Here is a 21,976-nt window from a genome sequence, read left to right as displayed (position 1 = left end):
TTGTACAGCCTGCCTAGAACTTCTCTGTATCCATCCCAGTTCGTTCTTTTAGGATCTCTGTACTATTCAATACCACATTGCCTCGCGTCTATCACAAATTGGATATGCTGGTGGTCTGCCAAGTATGGCTCCTCCAGCATCTTCCAATCCTTAATGAAGTTTACCATATGCATGGTGTTCAATGCAATATCTATTACCTCTCGACGATTCTTATTTATGAATGTCAATTTATTTTGTAGGTTTAGTATTATCAAATCTGATCTAATAATAAACTCTCTGAGCTCGATAACTGCAGTCGCTTAAGTGCGGCCAGTATCCAGTATTTGAGTGGGTTCGAACCCCACTGTCAGCAGCCCTGAAGATGGTTTTCCGTGGTTTCCCATTTTCACACCAGGTAAATGCTGGGGCTGTACCTTAATTAAGGCCACGGACGCTTCCTTCCCATTCCTAAGCCTTTCCTGTCCCATCGTCGCCGCAAGACCTATCTGTGTCGGTGCGACGTAAAGCCAAAAAAAAAAAAAACTCTAGTAAAGCCTCACCCCTCGCATTGCAATTGGTACTGCCCCGTGCAGTGTGATGTGTTTTCATCTGCTCCGAGTACTAGGTGTTCACCTTTCCTCTTTGCTTTGCAAGTCAATTCAACGTCTTCCGATGGAGGCGGATCCGTTGAGTCGTATGGAAGATACGCAGAACCTATTGTTATTTCTCTGGGACCTTCCCAATTTCCAAGTTTTATCTCTTTTTTTTTCTTTTTTCTTTTTTTTTGCTAGGGGAAACTACGGAAAGCCATCTTCAGGGCTGCCGATAGTGGGATTCGAACCTACTATCTCCCGGATGCAAGCTCACAGCCGCGCGCCTCTACGCGCACGGCCAACTCGCCCGGTAGTTTTAACTTGGCTGCAACTAAATTCCCTGCTCAGTGTTCCTGTAACATAAGACACTTTAATTTTCTCCTCACAAGTAAAACATGTTCAGGGCATATTCGATGTAGTATCGTACATTAGCTTACCTCCAAATTCCGCCAGTCCTGCTACTCTGCCCTTAACTACCCATGGCTCTTGTACATGAGCCACGTCAATAGCTTTGGACTTGAACTTCCTGATGAAATTGGCAACAGCTGCTTTTTTATGTTGAAGGTTGGCCTGAAGAACTTACAGCACCATCCTTACCAAAGCTAGGTTTTGTTTTTCCCTTATTTACTTGAAATTTGATCTGCCTAAGTTCAAGCTTGGCCTTAAGGCCTCTCTTCTTGAGCTCTTCAAAATCTCTTTCATTAAGGGCCAAAACAGTTGTCCTTCCTGTGTCATCAGTAGTTGTCACATTCTGCACTCTCCACTCTTTCTTCGGAAGTTTGGTGTCGTGCTGATGTATTCTGACAGGAACATCTTCAACCTTGATCTTGTCAAATGGAGGTGGAAACTTGGTGATGACCTGTGTAATATTCAGCACCTTCTGTGCTTCTGCCACCTTTAAATTCTCCCCTTTCCAAGGATTGCATTTGGCTACTGTCTGTTCCAGCCAACTTTTGGTTTCTGGATTTGCACAGATCAGTACCATTTCCCAACTTCCCAGTCTTCGAGACTCGAGGAAGCCTGGAAGACACCCGTCCAACAGCGGTTTCATCTGCGCTATCAGAACAGATGAGAGCTCTTTCACGTCTTCCTCCTTCAGTTTCCCATCTGGAAAGGTTTTAGGTTTTACGACTACCTTGATTGAAGTAAGTTTTTCCGAAAAGGGCATGACCATTTCTTTCTGTTTCTTGGCGGACGGTTTTGTAGCTAAACTTGTATTGCATACTATCCTCCAACCTTAACATTTTTGGCTTTGTCGGAGGGATAGCTCCTCGCCGAACCCTGTTCCTTGGCTTCTCCGTCCAAGTTCCAGCCACTATTTTGGCTTCTTTCCTACCTCTCTTCCTTTCCTTATAGTATGCGCTGTTGCGAGATGGCCTGTCGATATGTAATCTGTTTATTTTCGATACAGAAATCTACAGTTCTGTCTCTACGGATGTTCCTGATTTGCTTGTGGTAGCAGTCTGCTCTACTGGAGCTTCTGTTGCTGTTTCTTGATTTGTTTTGGCAACAGCCTGTCCTATTGGGACTTCTGTCTTCATTTTTCCAACTTGGGCTTGCTCCTGGATCTGCTCTGCTGGAGCTTCCATGGCTTCCCTTGATGTCTGAGTTTTTGAAAAGGGTTGTTTTTGAGCATCCATGTTTCAATCATAGGGTTTTTGGCCCTTCTAGGGTCCTGAGTGTTGTTCTCACCATCCGTGGTGAGGCATACAGCCAGAGATTGTCCTCCCGCAATTCAGGTTTTCCGTAGCAGAATCCACGCCCTTCAGTCGTCCATCCAGCCAGGTTTGTTCTCCCTTCAGTAGGCCTACTCACGTGGTTTCCACTTGGCATTCCCATATCTGAGTTCACAGACATGAGTTTCCCCCTAGGTTTGGTTCGCCCCTTTCCCAACCCGCGGCTCGTCCAGGCTGCGTAGAGCAAAGTGATGTGTTGGTTCCAGCACCCCACAGTGAACCTTCACCGCAATCTCCTGCACTCCTTCACCTGAACCACCGTATCACCTATGTGGAAGAACCATGGATGCCTCTCTAGCATGTGTGGGCGAGGCTTCCACCAAGCCTTGGCTTGGGCTAGTAACAATCATAATGCTTCAAGACTTTTCTGACAATACCTGTTTTTGGTCCTTGAGAGGGTATTTTATTTCCCTCAGACCCTCCAGACAAGGACTTAATCACAATAAAAATCTTCCACCTTTTTGATACATATATTTGCATTTTAGCAAATTAATTACACACAGTACATGTTTTGTTCCTTTTTAGAACATCTTCAGCTGTTCACATTGCTTAGGTGATTCACTAAGTGTTTATCTTTTTAAGTACATCATAATCAGGTACCTTGTTCTTCTTAAATACTACGTAAATATAAATTAAATTAAAATGACTTAAAAACAATGTGTTGGTTAAATGGGTTAGTGAAATGAGATGGAATTAAGTCTTTGTAAATAGGATTTGATACAGAAAATGAAGCTGATTTCTTACAACCTCCAGACAAGTCCAGAGGGGGTCCCGGTAGGGGAACAGGTAAGAAAACCCCCATGGGTAATTTTTTTTTTTTTTTGTTTCCATGTGAAATTAATACAATTAGTGTGCATAAATATGATACACAGTGAATCCTCTCAGGTGACGAGAACCCCCGCCCTTTCCCTCAACTATTTTCCTCCAAAATGGAATTATCATTCCATTATCTCTATAAGACATGTTTCAATCATAGGGTTTTTCCGACCAACGACCCCTAATTTTAGACTTAAAATGTCTTGCATAGCCCTTTGAAGATGACCCCCTTTGACTCACAACCCCAAGTTGCAAACCACTTGTATAGCATCAATTCTATTTTCTCAGAAATACCGGAAACTTCATGTACAAGTAAACGATGGTGATAACAGAGGTGTCAACTATTACGGATTTCACCTCACAAGTACGGCATTACGCTCAAAGGGGATATTATTACGAAAAAGCGACAATATCACAAAAACAAATTTCTACGGGGAGAAAAAGAAAAGGGAAAAAATGAATCCTTTTGAGCATTACTGCTGAACCCTCCTCTTTTCAGCATTTGTGAGTTGGCAACGATACTTCGACCGTCACTTCCGTTTGCTACCCGTGAGCGTTGAAAATTCATTTTGATTGAAAGAGCTCTTCTCCTTTATAAAACCTTAGGCAGTATTGTATTTACAGCATTAAGTGTATCTGACAGTAACTCTCCCGCAGAAACATTTTCAGTGTTGATAGGAAAAATCTGAGGGAATTCAGGTCTACATTGAGCACATCTACACTGGAAACTCTTATAGTTCAGAAGGCGAAAATTCCATCACAGGGGGAAGGATGCTTCAAGGAAATCCACACTGAAAAGCAGCTGCTGGGTGCGAAACAAGCTACAAAGAATATTTTATGACAGAACTAACTGGTATTGTGCAAATTTTGCTGTGTAATATGAAATACTTCAGAACAGATTGCTGTCGGGAAGGGCAAAGGGGATGTCATTATTGAGAAGGTAGATGATACTTTGGATTTGACTCGGAAATTTTGGGGGTGAAAGGGGGATTAGTGAAAACCCACTTCAAAGTTTGGCAACTCCGTGATAATGTTTTTTTGTGCACCACACAGTAATTCCATTCATTCATCCTACAGTACTATACTTTTCTCCCCTCATGTACTGTGTACAGATTCAAGGCCTCTGGAAAACATCTCTGTTGCAAGAGCTGGATCTGCAGTTGCTTTGAGTTAAACCCTTAGCTGTAAGTCATTGACCATTGATTAACCTGCTCCTCTCTTGTAACAGTGTGGGAGTAGGTAATAAGCTACTGTAATTTGTGTTAAAATATTAAGAAAAGCACTAGTGATTCTGTCCTCAAATTGAGAACAAGTTTTGATGTCAAAGAGAAAAATGCATCTTTTTCTAGAAGAAACAAATTCTGTGAGTAAAGAAAGTGAAAAAGGACAGTTGCTGCGTGGTTTACCGAATAGTTTAATTGTGGGGTGAAAGCCAAATTCAAAATACAGGTGCAAATTATGATCATTTCATGAAAGAGTGGGAGGAAAATACAAGTAAGGATGCAAAGAAAAGACACTGGTAATCATATGAAATTGTAAATGACTCAGTTTTCAAGTGTTTTAACCACGCTTATGCCAAGGGATTTCAATAATGGAATACGTGAGGAAGGAGAATTGTTGAGGTACTGACTCTGTAGATTACATCTGATATAATTAGTAAATAAAGTTCTAAATACTTTACTGTATTGTTCATTAAAGTACTGTACAGTGCTGTAGTTGTAATAATGTTGATTGCTGTACGCCCCACTAACTACTTTTATGGTTTTAAGATACTCCGAGGTGCCGGCATTTAGTCCCGCAGGTGTTCTTTAATGTGCCAGTAAATGTACCGACACAAGGCTGATATATTTGCACACCTTCAAACACTACCAGACTGAGCCAGTATCGAACCTGCCAAACCTGGCACTGTAGTTGTAATTATGCACAATGCTTGAGTTCACATTGAGACCATAATTAATTACAACATGTTGCTATGTTCATTGTACTGCAGTTGGTGGTAGTAATAGTAGTAGTAGTGGTAGTTTGATATTACCCTTTGTGAAGACTACTCTGCTAAAAGACCAATTTTGTAGTTTGTCTGGTTGGCTTAAAGGGGTTTCACTCTACTTGCTTTTCTACTCTTAAATGTTGACATACAAATTTTCTTACCAGAAACTTATTCTCTCAATTTTAACATTGTTTATAAATTATCAAAGATAATTTTAACTTGTGAAGAGAATTGCTTATTTCATTTTAAAATGAAATTTGAATTTCAGATCCTGTGACAAAGAAGTTTCTTCTTGAAAACATGGATCCTGTGTTTGGTTTCCCACAACTTGTGAGATTCAGCTGGTCGACTGCTAGTAGATTGTTGGAGGATAATGCTGTGAATGTTGAATGGTAAGAATATTTCAAAGGAGAGAAAATCCAAAATAGATCCTTGTTGTTCAACAAGGAATACCATACAGATGCAGCCTCATAATAACCTATAAAAAGGGCAATAACTCAGTTGATTTTTATGTAATACATTCAGTTATTTACTGTTATGTTGAATTCACTTGGTGCCTTTTAATGACAGCTGTCTGCATAGTGAAGTGTTTGTTGCATGTTGAGGTAGCTACACAATATGGTGGTTAAATAAATTTACAGTGAATTTGTCACTCAACAGTGTGATGTTTTCTCTTAATATCAAATCCAAGGGCGCATTACAGATAATTTTACCACCTGAGGCTAAGTGTTGCACAAATACGAAAGCTGATTAATGGAATAAGTGAATATATTATAAATTTAAATTATGCATTTCCACAGTCAAACTGAAATCCCTTATCAAAAGGAATGTTATAAAGTTGAGTGTATAGCACTCATAAATACAAAGGAACCGTGTCCAGATATATTCTACTTCGGAGCAAAGTTAAACCTGCCCTGGTTTCATACATGAGGCATAAATAATAGTCTCCTTAACTCACAATATTTTGGAGTTTGCAAACGAAGTTCCCAGGTATACGGAGAAAGAACAAGTGAGAAGTAGGGTCCTCCAACTACACACAGACGATGAAGGCGGACTACTGTCTTGCCAGGTGGTTGATTGGACATTTATACCAATGTTCATGGAACTCACTAGAACACGGATGCAAGGTTACATCTTCTGAAAGGTTGGGGAAGAGCTTGACGTCACAGATGACGTAAATGGTAAGATCGTGGAGCAATAGTGATGTTTATTATGTGATCCTCCTCAAACTCTGGTACTGTTGGGGAGTGTTGTGCTCGCACAAAGGTGCGGCGATGAAAGTTTCTAAAGTAAGCTGCAATCGTTATACTATAGAGTAATAAATAAGTTACAAGATTGTGAGCGACTGCAGAAAGACCTAGACAGTTGTGAGATGTACAGCAGGAAATAGCATGATGATAAACGGAGTAAAAGGTCAGGTTGTGAGTTTCAGAAAAAGGAAATGTCCTCTCAGTTTTAATTGATTGCTGGAATGAAAGTTCCTCTTTAGGATCACGGTAAATACCTAGGTGTTAATATAAGGAAAAACTTTCATTGGGGTAATCACTTAAAAAAGATTGTGAATAATGGTTACAAACCTCTTCACATGATTTTGAGGTTGTTACTGTTAAAGGGTCGTAGTAAGGATGTAAAGGAGAGGGCATATACACTGAGTGGCCAGGTGTCACCAGATCGGGTGTCTCGTTAGAAAATGTGCCGTGTATGATCCCTGATCATTGCGGCTAGCTGCGGCATAGCTGAGCAGTCTGTCACAGACACCATTGTCATGAACATGGCAACACGTTGCAAGTTAACCGACTGTGAACTTGGGATAATCATCAGCGCACGACGTGTGGGTCACAGCATTGCAGAAATTACATGTGAATACAGGTTTCAGAGGTCAACAGTGTCGAGGATGGATCGGCAATATCGCAGCGAGTATGTTACCTCCTGCGTAAACCGCTGCACAGGAAGACCACAGGTGTTTAACGAATGGCCATCATGTCACTTCACCATACTGGGCACTCAGCGGGCTACTGAGAGTCAGATCACCGTCATTTGAATGTTGGGAGTCAAGAACCTATTTCTACCAGACTACTGTTAGGAGGCAACTGCACCGCATAGGCTTCACCTGCTGATGATCAACTTGTGTCCCTTTGCTGACACCTCGACACAGAGCTCAACAACGTGCATGGGCCCGCAATCATCGACAATGGACCATGGAACAGTGGCGGCCTGTTGTATGGTCCGATGAATCCCGGTTCCAATTGTATCGAGCTGATGGGTGTGTTGAGAGTATGGTGTATGCCTCATGAAGCAATGGATCCTGCGTGTCAACAAAGTTGTCCAGGCGGGAGGTTGCTCAGTTCTGGTCTGGGTGGCGTTGTCACGGTTGCAATTAGGCCCCATTGTCTGGCTGCTGGGAGCGCCGACAGGTGCACGTTATGTGTATATTCTTTCAGACCATCTGCGTCTCTTTCTGGCCCTGGAGGACCCTCGTGCAGATGCCATGTTTCAACAGGAAAATGTGCCATATCATCACTCTGTGGTGGCATGCAGGTGGTTGGGGGAGCACTCCAGTGAATTTACAACCGTGGATTGGCCCTCCAGATCCCCCGATCTTAAACTAGTCGAGCATTTATGGGATGCTGTCGACTCTGGTGTGCGCTCCTCGAAGCCCACACTAACTACACAAGACCAGTTGTGGGTGGCAGTGCAAGATGTGTAGGTCCAGATCCTTCCAGAACGATTCCAACACCTTGTAGAGTAGATGCCTCACCGTAATGCTGCCATTTTGAGGGCTCGCGGAGGAGCAACTTGTTATTAACATCACATTCAGTGTCTTCCCGTGACGTTTGGCCACTCAGTGTACAGTTAGTCTCTGGTAAGACCACAGTTAGTGTTGTTCCAGTGTATGGGACACTCACTAGGATTACCGGTACTTGATTCGAGAACTGGAAAGAAAAATACAGATCTCTTTCTTGTGGGCAATTTCCGATAAATGAGTAGAATTACGAAAATGTTGCAACGTTTGGGCTGGGAAGATGTGGGAGCAAGGATTTCAGTTGCTTGACTAAGTGCTATGTTGTCCTGACCCGCGGTGTAGGGGACAACGCGTCTGCCTGTCACCCGTTGGCCCCAGGTTCGATTCCCGGCCGGGTCAGGGATTTTTAATTGTAAATGATTAACCCTCTTAGTGCCAAGCCCGGTCCAATAACGGACCATTTCTATTGCTCACAGTATGCCAAGAGTGCCAGACAGATTTAGAGAATTTTGCAGGTTCTCACTCTCTGGACTATATAGTTCACAAATATTATAACTATGACTTGAAATTTTTATTAAATGTTAACAAGACGACATTCTTTGTGATGAACTAAATTACAGCACAAAAATCCTCTTGGGTATTTTGAAAAAAATATTTTCCAAACAATTTTAAAACACAAAAAATTAAAAATCAGAAACCAAACAGAAAAAAGACAGAAAATTCTACTCAACGGTAAATATTGATGACTTCTTTGAAATTTCCTATTTTAGATGAATAAACATGTAAAGTTTTACATTTTTAACTTCAGTAGTTTAAGAGTTATGTACAATGGTATCGTGATATACAATTGGCATGTTCAACAATGGGATCGAACCTGGCACATGGGTTGTAGTTAGGGTGACCAGATGGTGATAAATTATCATTGTTCACAAGATGAAAGATTCTCAAGATCAATTGGAATCTGTTTCTGGAGAACATATTTCCAAACCATGGGATATAACAGGAGTTCTTGACCTATTAAGAAAATATGCTCGGCCTTCTAGCTATACCCATTTCCAACAAAACAGCAATGAAAGCCTTCATTTCAGTCAATGTAACTGGGCGCCACTGCTGTGCTCTGGCATATGGTGACAAGACATGATTTCTCATATCTGCCTGTCTCTGTAGTTATAAGATTCAATAATTGAGCCATGAAAAATAAAATAAAAATACGCTATAGGTTTGCGTCTGACGAAGGGGCGTGTCTCGGACCAGGAGTATCATAATAATCAGGTTAGGGTTGGTATTTTTCATCTTGACCTAATTGAATTTCACAGAAAACAGGAAATTGTTGCTGCTGGATATTGTTACAGCCGTCATCATCATCGGTACTGTCACTCAGACGGTCATTACCACTTTCAATGTTTACACTCGGACAATGAGCATGTGGTTGAGTGTTTACAGAAAACTCGCCGTTATCACTCCCAATAACACTTTCACTTCCCCCTTCCTCACTTGTTGGAGGAATGAATTCCTCATCAGAGTCTTCATCATCCTCTTCATCACTAAAAATTATTAAGATATACAGCCAATTCGTCATCGTTAGCAAAATAACTTCTCCCGCTAGTCGCCATTTTACTCATGCGGCATGGAGATCATACGTCATAGCTGAACACGGATTTTAGAAATTCAATGCATGATAGCGAATGAATTTACGCACTATCTGACGGATTTTAGAAATTCAATGCATGATAGTGAATGAATTTACGCACTCTCTGGCGGCGTAGTTAAAATCTAATGACATTTCTCTATGGACTCGACACATAGGAAGTTGCAATCTGATGGTCCAAGTTGTACTAACTCGTATAGAATTGCGCGCTATCCAAACGATATATTGTGGTTGGCACTTTACGCGTATATACGAAACAACGATATATCGTTGTCTGGCTCTCTACGGGTTAATATCCCTGGCCTGGGTACTGGGTGTTTGTGTCATCCTTAACATTTCTTTCCTCACATTCAACACTTTCCACAATATCCAAATGCATGCAGGTTCATAACATATGGTGCAAGTAGGGGCAAAAGATCTTTCTAGGCGACGCCCCGAACAAAAAAAAAAAAAAAAAAAAAAAAAAAAAGCTATGTTACAGATGTTGATTCCCGCAGGAACCTGAAATAATTGTCCCGAATGAGTCAATTTATAATACAATATAATTGGTCCGTTATTGGACATTATAAATTTTCCAGCTAACTTATTCGTGGTTGCCAGCGTTTCGCTCCATTGTGCTAATTGGGCTCATCAGTTGGTAAATAGCACACCTACCAAGACGCATTGCTAGTGCACACATTGGAGGCCACTGCGTAGGCTACTTGGAGCCACCGGCAATGCCAATGCACTATGAGAGACTTTGTATCATTTCCAAAAATTGATGCCTGCCAGGTCATCAGATGATATAGATGTTGATTCCCATAGGAAACCTACGCAGTGGCCTCCACGGTGTGCACTAGCCATGTGTCTTGGTAGGTGTGCTATTTACCAACTGATGAGCCCAATTAGCACACTGGGTCGAAACGCTGACAACCATGAATGAGTTAGCTGGAAAATTTATAATGTCCGATATCGGACCAATTACATTTGTTTTAAGTGCTATGATCCGAGCTTTCAGTGGAGAGATGGCTTAGAATGACCTTAGTTGACAAAGAAATTGGAGTGGTGTTTTTAGAAGATGGAAAGATCGTAATATATACGAGGCTAATTCCAAAAATAAGGTCTCCTATTTTTTGTATAAATACAGAACTCTGTTCGTGTAGCTGTCGGTCACATTGTGAAGAGTGTTTTCTGCGCTCACATATAAACATACGTACGCCGCGCTGAGGCACTCGGTCTTGGCTTGGCAGCCGTTGAGAATGGAGCTCCCGTTGGATGTTACCGCCAAGTGCGAAGTGCACGCGGTTATTCGGCTTTTGAACGCAAAAGGTACTGAACCGATTGAAATCCATTGCCAATTGACGAAAGTGTGTGGTGAGTTGTGCATGGATGTCAAAAATGTTTGTGAGTGATGTAGAGAGTTTGCAGCCGGCCGGACTGAAATTCACGATGAACAAAGGAGCTGGAGACCGTCAATTTCTGTAGAGACGGTTGTGAATGTTGAGCAAATCATGCGTGAAGATCGACGGATCACCCTGGATGATCTCAGCACTTTGGTTCCTGAGGATTCCCGAAGCGCCGCTCGCAGAATTTTAACGGAAAAGTTGAAATACCGGAAGGTGTGCGCAAGATGGGTGCCACGCATGCTGACTGAAGACCACATGCGGCAACGAGTTGATTCCTCCTGCGCATTTCTTTAACACTTCTCAGCCGAACAGGACAACTTTTTGGACTCAATTGTCAATGGTGACGAAACCTGGGCATTCCACTTTACACCTGAGACGAAGCAACAATCACGCCAGTGGCGGCATCTCTCTTCTCCGAAGCCGCAGAAATTCAAGTAAACATAGTCTGCCGGTAAAGTCATGACTACTGTGTTTTGGGATCAAAAAGGAGTATTCTTGGTCGACTTTATGCCTGCTGGGACCACAATTAACGCTGACAGGTACTGTGAGACCCTGAAAAATCTCAGATGGGCAATTCAGAACCGGAGGACAGGAATGTTGAGCAAGGGCGTAAACATTTTCCATGACAACACTCACCCGCACGTCGCCTGGCAAACCGTTGCTCACCTGCAACAGTTTCAGTGGAGCATCACCACCCACCCATCCACCCACCCTATAGTCCCGACTTGGCATCCAGTGAGTATCACTTGTTCCTTAAGTTGAAAGAGCATTTGGCTGGAAGGTAATTCAGCACCGACGATGAGGTTTACAACTTCCTGAACAGCATGGCAGTGAGCTGGTATGATATGGGCATACAGAAACTCACAGCGTCTACAAAAATGCGTCGACCGAAATTGTGATTATGTAGAAAAATAGCTAAATATTCAAGCTGTAAAACGATGTAAACCATTGTAGAATTAAACAGGTCTATGTACTTATAAAAAAAACAGGAGACCTTGTTTTTGGGATTACCTTCGTGTGTGTCTATATATATAATATGTCCTGACTGATTCATCATCGCCGACTGAAAACTACTGGACATAAAGAAATGAAATTTTGGGGATAAATTTATATTACAATGTAGATGGTCAATAAGGGAGGATTTTTGGATACTCAGTCCCTAAGGGGTAAAGTGAGTGTATTTATATCTCAAAAACCTAACCATTTAATGAAGTGAAGATTGGTATTTGGAATCTTCTTTAATAATAAGGAAACATGTATTTTTTTGTTTTCAGAAAACCCTCTTAAGGGAGGGGTAAAAAGGGGTTGAGTACCTTTCATGATGATACTTATATCTCAAAAGCTGAAGATGTTGGTCATGAAAACTGGTATTTGGAATCTCCTTTAAAAATAAAGGAATACATATATTTTTATTTTGTTTTTGAAAAATCCAATTATTCGGGGATGTACAGGAGTGAAAAGGGGGTGAAGTTGTTTAAAGACTGTATCTATAGTATCTCTCACAAACGTAAATTGTTACAGACATGAAAATTGGTATTTGGAATCTCCTTTAAAAATAAAGAAACAGGCATTTTGTGGCGGGGGAATCAACTTGGGGGGTGGGGGTGTGAGAAAGGGGTTGAATTCTTTTTACGAGGATACAAGTAAGAAGTGGACTTAAAACAATACTCCCCTAAGGGGTTTTGACTGAGGAGTGAGAAACTGTTTCATTTACGAAGTTAAAATTTCAAATAATATCCTAGGTGTTAAACAAATTTAACCGGTCAGAGAATTAAATGGGGTTTAAGATCTGAAAACAAATGCAATCATTCCTTCCTCCAAAACTATTTAACATACGAAGACAAAATTCCAAATAACGGTATATATTTTAAATCCAAGGCGTGAAAAGTAAATATTTTTAAACATTCGACCCCTAAAGTGTTTAATGAGGTTAGCTCTGTAAACGAAATTATTCATCCCTCAAAAACCATTTGACGTACAAAGTTTTAATTTTACGAGAAGTGTCTTCTTTTGTGTCCTAGGTGTAAAATATTGTATACTTCAAAATATTTCTCCCTTAAGAGGTTTAGTTGGTGGTTGACTCTCAAAAACGCAATATCAATTTTTTCGATAATGTTTCAGCCACAAACTTAAATTTTTACGAAGTGTGGTTTCTTTAAAAACATTCACCCCTAAAATAAGCATTTATTCCTCTATTTTTGTTCGACATACAAAATCAAAATTTCACAGCTTGGTCACTTTTACACCCTAGATGTTAAATAATATAGGGTTTAAGACATTAAAATTCTTCCGTATGGGGTTCAAATGACTGTTAAATTAGGAAATAGATAATCGTTCCCCCAGAACCATTTGACGCACTAATTAAGAGCGTATTTTACAGGCTCAGCTGACAGTGGGCTCTCCAAAATGTAAAACATTGAATAAAACTTTCAGTTTATAACCGTAGCGAAGCACGGGTATCTTGCTAGTATGAAGATAAATTTGGAATTCAAGAGGGGAAATTGGGGCAATTATTAGTTTACAGGAAGAGAAGTTAGGGATTGGAATAATTTACCAAGGGAGATGTTTGATAAATTTCCAAATTCTTTGAAATTAATGAAGATTAGGTAAACAAGCAATAGGGAATCTGTCACCTCGGCGACTTCACTGTATGCAAATCAGTGGCGATTGATTGATTGATTGATTGATTGATTGATTGATTGATTGATTGATTGATTGATTGATTGATTGATTGATTGATTGAATTGTGTACTTTCAGATAAAATCCATATAATGTTCCTCTTAGAAACAAATCCCATCAGAATATATAACGCCAGTATTATTCTGATTTCATTCGCATCGGTAGTTGCCCATTTCTTCTTATATAGCAATAATATGTTTAAGGCCTTCTTGGTTAAAAGTACACTCACCATAATATATGTTGGTCTGCTTTAGAGTTAAATCTCTACCTCTGTCAAAAATCAATTCCTTGCCAATTTCAGGAGCAAATGGTTGGGACTGATGTTTGAAACTTCCTTCACTATCTCAAGGTTTACCTGACAAAATTCATGAAGCCTTTCTTGCATTTCTTATGGAAATAACTCTGCCGACTTCAGATACACATATGCAAATTCAAAAGAAATTGTTGAATACCTTTGTTTGCAGCGTGTCATTTTTATGGAAGTTAAACACAGACAATGAGTAGAAAGCAGGAAAATAAAATCTTTTGAAATGTTGTGCTGCAGGAGAAAGCTGAAGGTGATAAGGGTAGAGTGGATAACAAATAAAGATATATTAATTCAAGTTGAGAGAATGATTTGGCAGTATTTAACCAGAAAAAGAGATAGATTGATAGGACACATCTTGATACTCCCATGACGCCTTCAGTTAGTTTTTGAGGGAATTGTAGCAGGTAAGAAAGCTGATGGTAGACCAAGATATATGACAGAGTATGTAAGATGCATTAATTAAGTAGAAAAAGGTAACCCAAGATAGGGTGTTATGGAGTGGTGCTTTGAACCAGTCTACCGAGCTCGATAGCTGCAGTCGCTTAAGTGCGGTCGGTATCCAGTAATCGGGAGATAGTGGGTTCGAGCCCCACCGTCGGCAGCCCTGAAGATGGTTTTTCCGTGGTTTCCCATTTTCACACCAGACAAATGCCGGGGCTGTACCTTAATTAAGGCACGGCTGCTTCCTTCCAATTCCTAGGCCTTTCCTATCCCACCGTCGCTATAAGACCTATCTGTGTCGGTGCAACGTAAAGCAAATAGCAGAAAGAAAAAAAAAATGGTACCAGTCTATGGACACACTTTCGTGTCCGTTGATGAAATTCTGGTATGGCTAACAGCAGATGAACTGGACCAATGAAATATACCATGTCACCATTTTGGATAATCTTCTTTCCACCATTTACAGATGAAGGTCTATTGGCATGTTGAATACTGTACTTATTATCAGTGACATAAGCTACTCTTGAGCTAAATATTGTTTAATATCTCTGTGCCATGATGGCAGTCAAGGGCAGATTTAGAAAATAAGTTTGTAGATTGTAGTGTATGATGGAAAATACAGTATTCATATGAAAGTTCTCTCGGTTTAAATCCCTGTTATTTTAACCTGTGAGGGATGTTGAAAGGAAAGTGCCAAAATCAGCTACACTGCTGCACCGTGGGAAGAAATCTGAATGGCCTGTAGAGCAGTCCCTGTGACCACTTTAATCACCATTGCTCGTGAAGTGCTTTGCCAAAATCAGAAGTGTTTGGATGCTAATAGTTGCCATTTTGAGTACCTAAAGTGATTGCAATAGTAAAACATATCGTCGCTGCTGGGAGGACAAAACCTCCTGTGTGAAATATTTTAGCTTAGAACTTTGGCCGGTAAGGTTATGTCACGTAAGGTGCAATATTGTGTGCATATTGTCAAGGCATTCTCACTCTTTGTAATGTATGTGCTGCGGGTCAGTATATCTCCAAAAATATCACATGGGAGGTTTTGTCCAGGCAATGACGATATCTTGAATATAAAAAAAAAATGAAACATTAAAATCATCATTGATCTGCATTTAGGGTTGTCCAGATGGCAGATTCCCTATCAGTTGTTTACTTAGACTTGTCGTAAATGATTTCAAAGAATGTGGAAAATTATTTAGTAAATGATTTCAAAGAATGTGGAAAATTATTTAATATTTCCCTTCATGAATTATTCCAATCCCTAATTCATCTTCTTATAAATGAATATTTGCCTAATTATTCGTCTTGTAATGTAATTCAACGCTATAATTTCATTGACAGCTTAGACCATCGAGCTTTGTCAAACTAAAATTAATACCACTCTTTTGTAAGAAATTGCCCAGGACAAATTGTGGTGCTTTCCTTTGGATCTTTTCCAGTACTTGTGTCAAGAAATCTTGGTGTGGGTCCCGTACACTGGAACCATACTCTTTTTGGGGTCTAACCAGAGACTTGTATGCCCTCTCCTGTACATCCTTTCTTCAGCCTCTAAATACCCTAAAAACCATATGAAGAGATCTGTAAACTTCATTTACATCCTTGTTAATGTGATTACCCCAATGAAGATCTTACCCGCTTGGTACGTTCACTTTATCAACACAGTAATTAAAACAGAGATTTTACCTCTTGATGAACCTTACACGACCTTTCATCCTGTTTACCATCGTGTGACTGTCTGACACTTCATGCTATCATACTAGAGATCACAATCCATTATATGCATTATTCAGTAGAATAGATATAATGTATTCAAGAACAGTGCAAATGAACTTTTAGACATAATTTTAGACCCAAAACTTTACAACTCTAATCTGATGCTAGTTTATTACAAACTGTATTATATAGACATAGATATAAGTAGTGTTTTTAATATTGTTTTATGTTGTTTTACCAAATAAGATTCACCTACTCTAATACTTAAGATCTGTTTTCTAGAAATTTGGCCACCCATTCAACCACTCCAATGGCCCTAATTTTCATCAGCAGTTTCCCATGATCTGACCTAGCCTATAACAAGCCTTGGGTAGGTCAATAGCGCTGCAGTCCATTTGACCTCCTGAATAAACCCACAAGACAAATTTGATGTCGACAAGCACTCCATTATAGTGATACGAAGATTTTAACTCATTTTACCAAAGTTTGGATCATTTAAAACGGGCATCGTCAGTCAAGAGCGAAATGCCTTCAGAGCCTGTTTGCTCCTCGCTCTTGAGGAACGAGAGCAGCTTAGCGAGCAAGTGGGGGAAGAAGTAGGGAATGTCCATGACGTATGTACTGAAGGCCAGTGGCGCAAAGGTATAGTACATGTTTCTGGACAGGTTAGATTGCAACACGATACGTGTGAACTCTGTGAGGTGACAGTAGTGCATTTTCGCCTTTATCCTCATACCACACGGCGTTCAGATCTAGTCTGTAAATGTTGCATTTACTATGGAAGAGTTCTGCACAGCGTAGGCCATCGACGTCAACAAGTTTAAATTCTTCCTGGAGAGAAGAGTATTTAATAGTTAAAGAAAACAACACAGCAAAATATTTAATATGTAATAAAATATTGAATCACGTTAAAAAACATTAGAAGCATATAAAGAGGTTTTAAGGACACTTATGACTATTTTGAGAGTAGGTTTCACGAGATTCAGGCATTAGAAAAGGATCTGCAGGTGTTCGCTACGCCCTTCTCTGTGGATGTGCGAACTTTTAGCCCATAACTACAGCTAGAATCGATTGTCTTACAGTGCGACACTTAAATGAAAGATAGGTTTGCAAACACATTCACTTTGATTGAATTTTACTGTATGTTTGTTTTCCATGGGAGAGATTTCCTAGATTGTACTCATTTAATGCTCATATTGTAAGTTTATTCAGATCAACTTATTTATGTGATCAGAAGTTTTCATTAATGAAGTTTTGTAAATCTACACACAGAAGTGCCGGGCTGAGTGGCTCAGTCCGGTGGTATTTGAAGGTGCTCAAATACGACGGCCTCGTGTCGGTAGATTTACTGGCACGTAAAAGAACTCCTGCGGGACTAAATTCCGGCACCTCAGCGTCTCCGAAGACCGTAAAAGTAGTTAGTGGGACGTAAAACAAATAACATTAAACACACAGAAGTAGGCTCACCGATGAAAACCTGAAATGTGTTTTGCGATTTGCCAATACACAAACGATAGTAACAAACATTGATGCAATACTATCTAAATGAGCCCTAAGGTCCCGTGAAGGAGGAGTACGCCAGTGATATGTTTCAGTATGCGTGTTTGAATTTGTAGTCATAGTCATAAATGCCATACAAATATTGAAATGTATGTTAATGAGAGTGCAAAGGATATGTACAAATCACACAAATTGTATTTTTTTTTCGGTAAATGTACATGACCCAAAGCTTCAATTAATCGTGAAAATGTATTTGTTCAGGAAATATTGCATAGTGCTGTATACGGGGTGGCCCACTTAAACATTTCACTGCAGATGTATCTGGAACAACAAGAAGTATTGAAAAATGACTTTCACAGGCATGGAGGCAGGGAAGGGGCTAATTAAAGCAAATAATATGAGCCAGTCAAAAACGTAGGAAAATAGTATTTTCAACGTACGCTTACGTTTTTAAAAATGAACACCCTGTATTATTTCTTGCGCAATCGTTAACATGAAAAATGACATAAGTAATGGCGTTTGTTTCATCGCAATAGGTCAATTACATCCCGAGATATTGCAGCGCGAAGTTGACACTTGAGATAAGCGAAACGCCCAGTAGTTGCATATCCCGAGAGTCCAGCGCGAACCTCACAGTCCTCTTACTCATGATATGCTTGCCGTACTACGATGCGACCTGCGCTGTACTTAATATTATTTGCACTGTTATGAAGAGGCTTGGAACAATACCTATTTCCAGTCACACACAATGGAATTATAAAGAAAGGAGTTGCTCCTTGGTGTTCTATTGATCTCTGCTACTGTACAGTACTGGAATGGACATAACGGTAACAAAATTGAATATCACAGGCCGGGGTATTACAAAATCAGTCGCTGACCGAGGATCTAGCAGAGGAGAAAATGCTGATTTACTGTACGTAGTTGAACGTCAATTACATAATGTTACATGACAAGTACAGGACATGTTACTGAACATTTTTAATTACATTACACATGAAATTTTGCACATGGTGAAGTGATGACATAAACGTATGTTTGTACAGTAGTACGTAAAAACGAACAAAATTCTCAGAAACACACAAACATGTACTCTGGTATGCAACCGGATTTCTCACAACAGAAACTCTACCGAGCATGTTCGAAGAAATCGCCATTTACATGGCAACACCGCTCTGCAAGCTCCAACACTGATAGACTCACTGCAACCGGTGTTTCTGTTGTTATTGCAGCACATGCAGCGGTAATACGGTCTTTCATGTTGTCCCTTGTTGGAACCTGCTGATACACCACATTTTTCACATGTCCCCAGAGAAAAAAATCTAAGGGGGGTGAGGTCCGGCGATCGTGCTGGAAATCGCTGAACAGGACTGCCTCGTCCTATCCATCGATTTGGGAACTGTTGATTTAGTGCATTTCTTGCCACTATGGCATTGTGCGCAGGGCATCCATCATGCTGGTACCACATTATTTGACGCAAACTCAGAGGTAGGTCTTCCAGTAGTACAGGTAAGGTAAATCTCAAGAACTGCCTGTACTTTCGCACAGTCAAAGTGCCATCAATGAAAAACGGGCCAATGATGTGCTGTCCTACAGTACCACACCATACATTGATGCACCACTGACGTTGATGGTCTACCTGACGAAGCCAATGTGGGTTTTCCGTTGCCCAGTAATGCATATTGTGTAAGTTGACGTTCCCATGGTTAGTAAACGTGGCTTCATCGGCAAACAGTACCCTAAGCATAACGTAATGGCCTTTCTGCAGAACCCACTGGCAGTATTCCAGACGAATTTGAAAGTCATTGCCGTGAAGCACTTGATGTAGTGACAAGTGGTATGGATGGTATTTATGCCTGTGAAGAATGCGTAGCACGCTTGTTCGAAGGATTCCAATCTGTCTTTCTATTTCACTAGAACTGGCATGAGGATATGTTGCAACGGTTGCCAGAACAGCAACTTCTGCTGCTTCATGTGTTACTCTCTTGTTTCGGACCCGTGGCCGTGGTGTCAAGCTTCCTGTCGCATGAAGTCTTCTAACAATATTACAGTAATGAAGGTAGGACGGGTTGGGTGATGTCTGTTCGGGTAACGCTGTGCATACAGTTGTGCTGCTCATGTGCCATTTTGATGACATTCTCCGTAAAGTAATAATATGTCAACCATTTCTTCCTTAGTGAAACCCATGTTAAATGCCTAGAAAGGATGGACAGTTACATTAATGCCATGTTTAAAACATTGATACCAATTACTGTGTACAGTACACCACTGTCATCTATCCGAACCTACCTTAAACAAGTCAACCTTATTCGTAGAGAACTTTTCGCACACTGCACAGCGGTGATGTCATATCGTTCCGTTCCAGTACAGACCTTCAGAGGCGAGGGGTGTATTGGGTAGTGTAATGGGTCGGATTACACTGACCGGTGACATTCAATTTCATTACATTAACTTTGCTGTACGAATTATGTATATTCTGAAGTAGTACAATACAGAGTACTGCACTGTACTGTGTAGGTAAATAAAACATGCAAGAAAGAAACCGTTATTTACATATCCTTTTTCTGTGGCAGGAAACCCTTCTCTTATTTTCATCCTACTTGATAACAGTGCAAATAGCATTAAGCACAGCGCTTGTCGCATCATAGTATGTTAATCCCATCGCGATTAGAGGCACATGAGGTTCGCGCTTAACTCTCGGGATGTGCAACTGCTGGGCGTTTCGTTTATCTTGAGCGTCAACTTCACGTTGCAATATCTCGGGATGTAATTGACCTATTGCAATGAAACAAACGCCATTACTTACATGATTTTTCACGTTAATGATTGTGCAAGAAATAATACAGGCTGTCCAAAAAAAAAAAAGTAAGTTCATGTTGAAAATACTATTTCCCTATTTTTTTGACTGGCTAATAGTATTTACTTTAATTAGCCCCTTCCTTGCCTTCATGCCCGTGAAAGTCATTTTTCAATATCTCTTGTTGTTCCAGATATATCTGCAGTGAAAGGTTTAAGTGGGCCACCCTGTATTTCCTTTGTCAATGAATACTTTTCTTGTCCTGTTATACTCTTTAATCTGTGTCCTGTTCGTCTCACTTGATCCATGCTCCAAATTATTATTATTATTATTATTATTATTATTATTATTATTATTATTATTATTATTATTATTATTATTATAGCTGTTCATATGGTAACATCGAGCGAGTTGGCCATGCGATTAGGGGCACGCGGCCGTGAGCTTGCATCCGGGAGATAGTGGGTTCGAACCCCACTGTCAGCAGCCTTGAAGATAGTTTTGTGGCTTCCCATTTTCACACCAGGCAAATGATGGGGCTGTACATTAATTAAGGCCATAGCCGCTTCCTTCCCATTCCTAGCCCTTTCCCATCCCTTCATCGCCTTAAGACCTATCTATGTTGGTGCGACGTAAAGCTAATTGCATATGGTAACATTTCCGAGTGGCAAGTACATTACGGCCAAGGTATGCAACCCGCCTGTCCGGTGCTCTCTTGTCGCGTGACAAACAGCCTTCCCGAGTGGAGCAAGTAACACCAGCTCCCTAGAGCAACTACGTGATGACATCTGATTTAAAACAGGTAAAAAACATGCACCTGTTTTATTATAGAACTGTATACAGTCGAACCTCGATATCTCGAATCTCCATTACTCGAATTTTCAGTATCTCGAAGTAATTTGAATATCCCGGCGGTTTCTCTTATTACTCGAAATTCGGTTACACTAATTTCTCGATTTCTCAAAGCAAACGTTTCCTCCCTTGAGGAAAAAAATACTCCAGCTCGAATTTTGTACAACACTGACTGTGCAGTACGGCATTTTTGGTTTGTGCGGAACAGTTAACAAGTAAAGAAAGGGTTACAGTGATGCTGGGAGCTAATATGACTAGAACCGAAAAACGAAAACTTCTAGTGATCAGAAAATCGGCAAAGCCTTGCTGTTTCTAGGGTGTGAACTAATTGCCGGCTACGTATGAAAGAAACCCCCAAAGTCGCAGATGACAGGCTCCATTTATGAATATCGGCTGCGTGATATTGACAGGAAGTTTCGACGTGAAGGTAGGAAAATCCTCCTTTTCATAGACAACTGCCTGCTCATCCCAAGGTGCTCGTTAAGAAGTTAAAGGCAGTGCGCATGGTCTTCTTGTCGCTGAACTTTACATCCAGACTACAGCCAATGGACCAAGGTGTGATTAAAAACTTGAAGCTATTCAATAGGAGGAGGGCTGTTCAAAGAATTCTGAGAGGAATTGAATCCTAGAAGTCATTAACGGACATTGATTTACTAGAGTTGATAACAATGCTGAGTAAATTGTGGGCTGATGTGAAGCAGGAAACAGTTGTAGACTGCTTCCGCAAAGCAGTATTTTTGGAAGGTGACTCGGGAGTTTCAGAACTTGAAGAGGGGGGAGTAACTCCTATTCCTGAAGAATG

The 21,976-nt window shown here is 40.5% G+C and overlaps 1 protein-coding gene across 2 annotated transcripts in view; it reads left to right on the top strand.

Moving 5' to 3' along the window:
- The window catches only part of LOC136862853 (ribonuclease H2 subunit A), a 159,629-nt gene that overhangs the window by 127,775 nt on the left and 9,878 nt on the right, over positions 1-21,976 (top strand). For both annotated transcript variants that reach the window (XM_067139117.2, XM_067139116.2), the window contains exon 5: positions 5,380-5,503. In XM_067139117.2, the coding sequence (XP_066995218.2) occupies positions 5,380-5,503 (124 nt within the window). The remainder of the gene's footprint in view (positions 1-5,379; positions 5,504-21,976) is intronic.

This window comes from Anabrus simplex, chromosome 2 (genome assembly GCF_040414725.1).
Source record: "Anabrus simplex isolate iqAnaSimp1 chromosome 2, ASM4041472v1, whole genome shotgun sequence".
Classification (NCBI taxonomy): domain Eukaryota; kingdom Metazoa; phylum Arthropoda; class Insecta; order Orthoptera; family Tettigoniidae; genus Anabrus; species Anabrus simplex.
Note: the sequence above shows the minus strand (reverse complement) of the source record. Positions and strands in the feature narration are given on the sequence as shown.